The 9,071-nt window shown below is 65.5% G+C and overlaps 2 protein-coding genes and 2 non-coding genes across 4 annotated transcripts; 3 read left to right on the plus strand and 1 right to left on the minus strand.

The window, feature by feature from the left end:
- The first annotated feature begins 63 nt into the window (after nt 1-63).
- Nucleotides 64-136, plus strand: TRNAK-UUU. The gene has a single exon. It is a non-coding gene; the product is annotated as a tRNA-Lys (tRNA).
- Nucleotides 137-287: 151 nt separating this feature from the next.
- Nucleotides 288-359, plus strand: TRNAQ-CUG. The gene has a single exon. It is a non-coding gene; the product is annotated as a tRNA-Gln (tRNA).
- Nucleotides 360-1,364: 1,005 nt separating this feature from the next.
- LOC113940104 (very long-chain acyl-CoA synthetase-like) lies at nt 1,365-5,606 on the plus strand. Its single transcript, XM_027631187.1, has 10 exons — nt 1,365-1,881; nt 2,234-2,443; nt 2,721-2,879; nt 3,108-3,232; nt 3,450-3,644; nt 4,024-4,114; nt 4,224-4,422; nt 4,524-4,621; nt 4,890-5,020; nt 5,314-5,606. Exons 1-10 carry the CDS (start codon nt 1,401-1,403, stop codon nt 5,488-5,490), a joined length of 1,866 nt encoding a protein of 621 aa, XP_027486988.1. The 5' UTR covers nt 1,365-1,400; the 3' UTR covers nt 5,491-5,606.
- Nucleotides 5,607-5,896: 290 nt separating this feature from the next.
- On the minus strand, nt 5,897-8,310 carry LOC113940105 (THAP domain-containing protein 7-like). The gene is given in 6 exon segments (XM_027631188.1): nt 5,897-6,626; nt 6,904-7,044; nt 7,169-7,257; nt 7,259-7,325; nt 7,610-7,689; nt 8,246-8,310. Coding segments are annotated over 5 exon segments (1,047 nt in total). The 5' UTR covers nt 8,246-8,310; the 3' UTR covers nt 5,897-5,956.
- Between the last annotated feature and the right edge of the window lie 761 nt (nt 8,311-9,071).

Genomic DNA, 9,071 nt, shown 5'->3' on the forward strand with positions numbered 1-9,071 from the left:
GGATTTTGCCCAAAACTCCGGGATTTCAGCCCAAAGTGCCGCCGGCGGCCGCGCCCTGCAGGAGCCCGGATAGCTCAGTCGGTAGAGCATCAGACTTTTAATCTGAGGGTCCAGGGTTCAAGTCCCTGTTCGGGCGACTCTTCCTTTTCCGCTCCCGCCGCATCCCGGGGATCCCATCCCCGTTTTCCCCCCTCCTCTCCCGGGGGGAACAACCGCGGGGTCTCTTTTTCGTGGCGGAGGGAGCGGCGCGGAGGGCTCTGGGGCGGGCGGAGGGGGCGGCGCGAGGCGGTCCCATGGTGTAATGGTGAGCACTCTGGACTCTGAATCCAGCGATCCGAGTTCGAATCTCGGTGGGACCTCACCCTCTTTTTGGGTTCCCCCCCCCTCCATGTACGGGCGGGGGGGTCGCGGCTCGTTTGTGCCCCCCCGTGTCCTGTCGTAGGGGCGGGGGGCAAGAGGGGGGTCCTGGCTCCTTGTGGCGTTTGGGAAGCGCAGGGGGCACTCGCCTGGGGACTCCGTGCGCCGAGTGTGTCACACGCGTGGGTGTGGCGGCACCACTGCTCTTCCCCCTTTTGGGATCGGGGTGTGACGCCTCAAAAGGGACCTCGTGTGACCCTACTCTGGGGTCTGTGTGTGACGTCCCACCTGTGACGCCCCCCGGGGGACCTCGTGCGACCCCACAGATGCTTCGGGGGACTGAGTGTGACATCCCACGTGTGACTGTCCCACCCCCTCAGCAGAGAGACCCGAGTGGCCAGGACAGACAGGCTGAGGGACAGACAGACAGAGGAACATTTGGGGGGGACAGAGGTTGGACAGAGGGACCGGAGGGAGATGGAGGGACAGAGGGACTGGAGAGAGACGGAGGAGACAGAGGGACAGGAGGGAGGCTGAGGGGACAGAAGGGGGTCAAAGGGGACAGAGGGACAGGAGGAGACAGACGGACAGAGGGACAGGAGGAGACAGAGGGACAGAGGGACAGGAGGAGACAGAGGGACAGAGGGTCAGGAGGGGGACAGGAGCCAGACCGAGGGACAGGAGGGGGCAAAGAGGACCGAAGCCGGACAGAGGGACAAGAAGGGGACAGGAGGGGGACAGAGGGGGCAGAGGGACAGCTGTGGGGACAGACAGAGGGACAGAGGGACAGAGGGACAGAGGGACAGAGGGACAGAGCCCGCGGGGCCACAGGCAGCGGAGCCACACCCCGGGACAGGGAACGCGAAAACTGGAAGAGAGAGAGGTAAAAACAAACAAGCCCAGGCACAAAAGAGGAAGGAGGGAGCGCAAAGCAAAGCAAATAAATCCCGAGGAGCAACGAACTCCCGGCCCCTCCGGGGCCAAAGGTGCGCCCGGCCCGGCCCCGCGGACCTTTGGCCACTGCCGGCCACCCCTCAGTGGCCATGGCGGTGCTGCTGGGGCTGCTCCCGGCCGCGCTGGCCGGGCTGGCCCTGCTCGCCGCGCTGCTCGCCCCGCCGTTCCTCTGGGACGACCTGGTGGCTTTTGTCACCATGGCCAGGTCGGCGCTGCGCTGCCGCCGCCGCTTCGCCCGCAGCCCCCCCGAGACCCTCCTGGACGTGTTCCTGCTCCACGCGCGGAGGCGGCCGCACCAGCCGCTGCTCCGCTTCCAGGACGAGCTTTACACCTACGAGGACGTGGATCTCAGGAGCAACCGGGCGGCCTGGGCGCTGCAGCGGCGCCTGGGGCTCAGCCCCGGCGCCACGGTGGCCGTGTTCCTGCCCAACTCGCCCACCTACCTGTGGACGTGGCTGGCGCTGGCCAAGCTGGGCTGTGCCATGGCTTGTGTGAACACCAACGCGCGGGGACGGGCGCTGCGGCACGCGTTGGAGGCCGCCGGGGCCACCCAGGTGCTCGCCAGCCCCGGTGAGAGGGGATGGAGGGGATGCTGGGGGGGCTACAGGGACACGGGGGGATGTGGTCACCAAGGTTACCCTGGTCCTCGCCAGCCCTGATCTCAACCAGCCTCGCCAGCCCCAGTGTCCACACGTGTGTCAGGGTCTGTACCTGTGTCCACACGTGTGTCAGGGTGTACACGCCTGTGACTGTGCGTGGGTTTGTGCGTGTGCCCATTTTGGGGTCCCTCAGGTGCCCATTTTGGGGTCCCTCAGGTGTCCATTTGGGGTCCCTCCTGTCCCCCCAGCCCCTGCCCCCCGTGCCCCCCAGTGCCCCCCCATGACCCGCCGTGTCCCCGTCGTGTCCCCCCCATGTCCCCCAGAGCTCCAGGTGGCCGTGGAGGAGGTTCTCCCGGACCTGCAGCGCTCCGGGATCCACGTGTTTTACCTGAGCGCCTCGTCACCCACCCCGGGGGTCCCGGCCCTGCTCCCCGACATCGAGGCGGCCCCTGCAGACCCTCTGCCCGCCCAGCACCGCGCTGGCATCACCGCCACCTCCAAGGCCATGTACATCTACACCTCTGGCACTACTGGTGAGCGGGAGCTGGGAACAGCCGGGATCCAGAGCTGGGGGACACGGGGGGGGGGGGGGGGGGGGGGGGGGAGGGTTAGGAATGTCGGAGGGGTCTCTTGTGGGGTCTTTCTCCAGCCGTGAGCGTGGTGGGTCCACCTGGGGCAGGAGCGGCCCTTTGGGATGTTTGGGGTCAGTTGGAAGTGTCTGGGGTCAGCAGGAGATGTTTGGGGTCAGTTGATGATATCTGGGGTCAGTTTGGGTAATTTGGGGTCACCCATCCATTTTTGGGTCCCCAGGGCTCCCCAAGGCCGCGGTGGTGACGGAGCTGAAGCTGATGATGGTCGCCAGCCTGGGCTGCATGTGCGGGCTGCGCCGCGACGACGTCGTGTACACGACGCTGCCCCTCTACCACTCGGCCGGGCTGCTCGTCGGCCTCGGCGGCTGCCTCAACATCGGTGCGGGAGAGCCCAGCCCACGGGACGAGGGAGGGAGGGAGGGAGGGAGGGATAAAGGGAGGGAGGGAGGAATGGATGGAGGGAGGGAGGGATGGATGGATGGGTGGATCAATGGATGGACAGATGGGTGGACAGACAGACGGAGGGAGGATGGATGGACGGCTGGGTGAGTGGACGAAGGGAAAAGCGGGGAGGGAGGGGGTCACCCCCCCGGCTGTGCCCCCCCAGGAGCCACGTGTGTCCTGAGGAGCAAGTTCTCGGCCTCCCAGTTCTGGGCCGACTGTCGGCGGTACAACGTCACCGTCATCCAGTACGTGGGGGAGCTCATGCGCTACCTGTGCAACACGCCCCCGGTGAGCCCCAACTGCCCCAAACTGCCCCAAAACTACCCCAAAACTGCCCCAAAACTACCCAAAAACTGCCCTTAAACTACCCCCAACACTGCCTCAAAAACTGCCCAAAAACTGCCCAAGACTGCCACAAAAACTGCCACAAAAACTGCCCCAAAAACTGCCCCCAAAAACTGCCCCAAGCCCGCCCCAAACCCACCCAAACCCCCGTCCCCCCCAGCGCCCTGACGACCGGGAGCACGGGGTGCGCATGGCCCTGGGCAACGGGATGAGGGCGGAGGTGTGGAAGGAATTCCTGCGGCGCTTCGGGCCCGTGTCCATCCGGGAATTCTATGGGGCCACCGAGGGCAACGCCGGCTTGATCAACTACACCGGCAAGGTCGGGGCCGTGGGCAGGGCCAACGTGTTCCTCAAGGTAAGAACTGGGGAGGTTTGGGGCCAACAGGGGGTGTTTGGGGTCAGTTGGGGGGGTTTGGGGTAAATTGGAGATGTTTGGGCCTTATTTAAATAAGATTTAGACTGAAAGATTTAAACCAAAATTTAGACCTAAAGATTTAGAATTACAGGTTTAAAGATTTGGACTTCTAGACTCAAAGACTTAGACTGACTCAGGGATTTAGACTGACTCAAAGATTCAGACTTAGACATTTCCAATCCAGCCTGGTCGAACCCAAGCAGTTTTTAACCTCCAGGATGTTGGGATTGCAGGGGGAGGGGAAAGGCCCAATCCCAGCAGGCCCAACCTGGCCCCCCCCAGGTTTTAATCCCGGGTTTTTCTCCCTGTGCGCCCCCAGTTCTTCACACCCTTCGAGCTGATCAAGTACGATGTGGCTGCAGAAAAGCCTGTGAGGGATGAGCGCGGGCTCTGCATCCCCCTCGGGCCCGGTAAGAGCCGGGCCTTGCAGGGAGGCCACCAAAACCACCCCTTGGTCCTCCTCGTGGCCACCAAAACGCCCCTCGGGCAGCCTAAACCCCCCCCCCGACCCCCTCCCAGGCGAGACGGGGCTGCTGGTGGTGAAGATCACGCGGCACGCGCCATTCCACGGCTACGCCGGCGACGCCCGCAAGACAGAGCAGAAGGTCCTGCGGGACGTCCTGGCCAAGGGCGACGCCTTCTTCAACAGCGGTGACCTGCTGCTCATGGACCACCAGGGCTTCCTCTACTTCCAGGACCGCGTCGGGGACACCTTCCGGTAATTCCGGCCCGCGCGTCCCGGCCGTGGGCGCCGGCCCGAGCACTCGGCTCACGGCGCTGCCCCCTCCTCCTCCTCTCCCTCCTCCTCCTCCCGCCCAGGTGGAAAGGGGAGAACGTGGCCACGACGGAGGTGGAGGCCACGCTGGCCACGGTTGAGTTCATCCGGGAGGTCAACGTCTACGGCGTGGCCGTGCCCGGTGAGTCCGGGGAGGACACCGGGGAGGGTGAAACGGGGCTTGGTGGCCCAAACTGAACGTCCAGGGTTGTTTTGGGGCACAAAACAACCCCCGAGGAGCCACCAAGAGCAGCAAAACAGGGCTTGGTTGCCCAGTTTGAAAGACATGGTTGCCCCAGGTGGCCCCAAGTGGCCCCAGGTGACCCAGGTGGCCCCAGGTGACTCAGGTGGCTCCGGGAGGACTCAAAGTAGCCACAGTGGCCCCCGGTGACCCCCGGTGCTGCCTGCAGGGTGTGAGGGCCGCTGTGGCATGGCCGCCGTGCGCCTCAAGGACGGGGCCACCTTCGACGGGGACACCCTGTACGCCTTCACGCGGGACACGCTGCCCTCCTACGCTGCCCCTCGCTTTGTCAGGATCCAGGTCAGTGGGACACGCCCGGCCCAGGTGTGGGGGGCTCCGGGAGGGCTCCGGGGGGGCTCCAGGGGCTTGGGACTGGGGGGGTTTGGCCTTGGGAGGAGGGTGATCCATCAGCACCAGCGCCCGGTTCCAATCACAGCACGGTGGAACCAGGGAATGGTTGGGTTGGGGTTGGGAGGGGCCTTCAGGCTCATCTGTTTCCAAGGGGGGTCACCCTGTGCCAAGGGGGGGATCAACCCCCGCCGGCACCCGGACACGGCCCCGGGACCCCCCTTCCCAACACCCCTCGTCCCCAGGACGCCCTGGAGATCACGGGCACCTTCAAGCAGTCCAAGAGCAACCTGGTCCGGGAGGGCTTCGACCCCCAGCTGGTCCGGGATCCGCTGTTCTTCCGCGACGATTCCCGGCGATCCTACGTCCCGCTGACCCCGGACACCTTCGCTGCCATCCAGGACATGAGGCTCAGTCTGTAGCGGCCTCGGGCTAATTAACGAGGCTAATTAGGGGCTAATCAGGCACTGTGGGCTGGGCTGGGGGGTTATCCTGGCTCGGCCTGTCTGTGACGTGGAAATTAAACCCTTAATTCCCACTTTTTTTTGGGTGCCATGCCAGCCCCTCCCCACCCTCACAGGGTAGGATTCCTTCCCCATATCCCACCTAAATCTCCCCATTCTCAGCGGGAAGCCCTTCCCTGTGTCCTGTCACTCCAAACCCTTCCCTGTCCCAACTCCTGGTGGCACCTGGAATTCCACTCTCCGCCCTCACCGGGAAGACTTTCCACCTGAAATTCCTCCTGGGAACTCCTAAAAGCTCCCAGAAATTCACATAAATCCCCATAAATTCCCAGAAGTCTCCCCAAACTTGCAGAAATCTCCACAAACTCCACATGGAAAACGTGAAATCTTTATTTACAGCCCCCCCACCCCCGGTGCCCAGGACTCACCTCCCCCTGTCCCCCACCGGCTCCACCTCCCCCTTGACTGGGGGGTCCCTGGGGCTCCTCCGGGGCTCCGGAACACCCCCCGTGTCCCTCTGGAGCTCTGGGACCCCCCGTGTGTCCCTCTGGAGCTCCGGAATCCCCTGTGTGTCCCTCTGGAGCTCCGGGATATCCCACGTGTCCCTCTGGAGCTCTGGGATCCCCTGCATGTCCCTCTGGAGCTCCGGAATCCCCCGTGTGTCCCTCTGGAGCTCGGCCAGGCGCTGCCGGAGCCGCTGCTCCCGCCGCTTCCCCGCCTGGAGCTGCCTCTGGGCCTTGCTGAGGGCGTCGAGCGCGGTCTCGGCGCGGCGCTTCCAGAGCAGGGCGGAGCCCACCTGGTAGCTGTGCTCGCTCTGGATGTAGGAGCCGGCGCGGGGCGGCAGCCGGGCCATGAACAGCGATGGTGACGGTGGGCCGGGCGGGCCGGGGGGTCCCGCGGGCGCCGGGGGGGCCCCCTCGGGCAGGGCCGGAGCCGCCGCGGCCTCGGCGTCGCCCGTGGCCACCAGAAGGGTCTCTGGTGGCGGCACCGGGAGCCCGCCCTGGGCGGCGGCCGGGGGGGATTTGGAGTCCGGGGGGAAGCAGGAGAGGGAGGGGGGGAACGGGGGGGCCGGGGGCGTCGGGGGAGGGTCCTGCCTGTGGGGAGAAGAGAGAGAGGGGGATACGTTATCCCCAGATACGGCCCCGGGAGCGCCCGGAGAGCCCTGGGGGTGGGAGAGGGCAGGGGGAGGCCAGTGGGGAAGGTGGGGGGTCCTGGGGGTGGGAGAGGGCAGGGGGAGGCCAGTGGGGAAGGTGGGGGGTCCTGGGGGTGGGAGAGGTGAGTTGGGAAGGGGGAGGGTCCCAGCTGTGTTGGGAATAAACAGGGCAGTCCCATCACCCCCGATCCCTCCCCTCAAACCTCCCCCAGACTCACTTCCACTTCCTGGGGGTCCGCAGGGGCTTTGGGGGGTCGCTGTCGGGCGGGGGGGGCTTCGGCTTAGGGTTCCTGGGGGGCCGGGGGGGGCCTGGGGCGAACACGGTGGGCACGGCCCCCTCCTTGAGCCGGTGGTAACCACTGGGGGGGAGAGAAATGGGGGGTCAGGAGGGTCCTCAAGGCCTGTAGCCCCCTACCTCGGAGCAGTGGCTCTCAAAGTGCCGGGAGCAGCCCCCAGATTCACCTGTAGCCCCCTCAGACTCACCTGTAGCCCACTACCTCGAAGCAGTGGCTCTCGAAGTGCTGGGAGCAGAAATAGATGTATTTGGAGGAGGGGTCCCAGCGCCCCCCCCCCCGAGGGGTCCCGGCGCCGGCTGTTCTCCAGCCACTGCACACGGCGGGGGTCGTCCCTGCGTGGCAACCTGGGGGGCACGGGGACATGGGGGGGGACATGGGGGGGGTCACAGGTCATGGTGGGACCCCAAATTGCCCCCCCCAGCCCATTTTGTGCTGAAGGGCTGAACCCCCCCCATCAAGCCCAGCAATGGAACGGTCCAGGTGGGGCCATTAAAGCGGACGGGGCTGAACCATCCCCAGAATGGGGGGGAGACTGCAAAGGAGACCCCCTTGCTGAGCGGGAGGGGGTCCCTGGGGGCTCTCTCATCCCCCCGGGGGGGTCCCTGGGGGTCCCTGGGGTGTCACGCACCGGTGGAAGGAGATGCCCCTGCCACGGGTGTCGCGGGTGTCGCGGGTGCAGCAGCCGGAGGCGGAGCAGTGCCGGGGCATCTGAGGGAGGAGAGGGAGGGGACAGGGCTGAGACGACCCCCGCCACCCATCCCATCCCCCCTGAGCCCCCCACCCACCCAGACACCCCCCAAACCCTCGGGGTTTAACCCAGAGACCCCCCAGGGAACCCCAACTTCCCCCCAGGGGCCCCTCAGGCCCCACAGAGACCCCCAAGGTGCCCCCTCCAGTGACCCCCCACCTGTCCCTGTCCCCAAAGACCCCCTGGGATTCCCAACCCCTCCCCAGGGGTGTTTCTTTCTCCCCGGGAGGGTCCCTGGGGGTTATAGATCTGTACAGGCACCTTATAGAGGCCCCACCCTACAGCGCCCTATAGATCCTTATAGGCACCCTAAAGCCCTCTCTAGTGGACCCCACAGACCCCTACAGGCACCTTACAGCCCCCCCAACGGACCCTATAGATCTCCGTGGGCACCTTATGGACCCTACAGACGCCCAGAGGCACCTTATAGTGCCTTCCATGGAACCCATAGACCCCTATAGACCCCAAAACCCCCCAAATCCCCCCCAAAATCCCCCCCCCCCCCCCCGTTCCTACCTCGGCGCTCCCATCCCGCCGCCGCCACCGCCGCCGAACTCTCGCGAGGGCCGCGGCTCTCGCGAGAACAACTCCCCGCTCCACCCAGCAACGCCTCCCTGGGCCCCGCCTCCCACTTCGTTGATTGGTTGGTGCTTAGCAACGAGCCGCGCCCTCCGCCTGTCCGTATTTGCATGCCGCGTTCTGATTGGACAGACGAGACGCGCCCCCGCCCTATTAGCATTTAAGCCACGCCTTTCCTGGCTCCTTAGCCATGCGAGCCACGCCCTTCTCAGCTCATTAGCCATGCAGGCCACGCCCCTCCGCGGGGTTTGGGGGAGTTGGGAGCTTTTGGGGGATTTTGGCGAGTTCTGGGGGGTTTTGGGGGCGTTTGGGCGGCTTTTGGGGGTCTTGGGGGTTTTTAGCGCCCCCAATTGAGTAAAGAGGGCTTTGAGGTCCCCCCAGCTGGTTTGGGGAGGGATTTAACACCCCCCGATTGGGCTAAGGAAGATTTTGGGGTTCCCCCCCTCCCCCTCCTCGGTTTTTGGGTTATTTCAACGCCCCCTCCCCCACGACCCCCATTCAGGACCGAGACCCCCATGAAGACACTTTAATGAATTTGGGGTCCCCCCCTCAAAAAAATCAAGGGGGGGGGGGGGGCTCTGGAGCAGCTTTTGGGGTCCCCTTGAGGGAGGTCAAAGGGGGGTCAAGGGGGGATTCCAGGGAGGGGTTTAATAGGGAGGTTCAAGGGGGGATTCGAGGGGAGGGGTTTTGAGGGGGCATTCAAGGGGGGTCTCAAGGGGGGGGTTCGAGGGGCTCCCGCAGCGCTGGGGGCGGGTCCGAGCCC

This window comes from Corapipo altera, unplaced genomic scaffold, assembly GCF_003945725.1.
Source record: "Corapipo altera isolate COAL_440 unplaced genomic scaffold, ASM394572v1 130481, whole genome shotgun sequence".
Classification (NCBI taxonomy): Eukaryota; Metazoa; Chordata; class Aves; order Passeriformes; family Pipridae; genus Corapipo; species Corapipo altera.

Coding starts and splice junctions, on each gene's coding strand:
- LOC113940104 (XM_027631187.1), top strand. CDS start 1,401: ATGGCGGTGCTGCTGGGGCTGCTCCCGGCCGCGCTGGCCGGGCTGGCC. Junction 1,882..2,233: donor CCAGGTGCTCGCCAGCCCCG/GTGAGAGGGGAT, acceptor CATGTCCCCCAG/AGCTCCAGGTGGCCGTGGAG. Junction 2,444..2,720: donor CTACACCTCTGGCACTACTG/GTGAGCGGGAGC, acceptor TTGGGTCCCCAG/GGCTCCCCAAGGCCGCGGTG.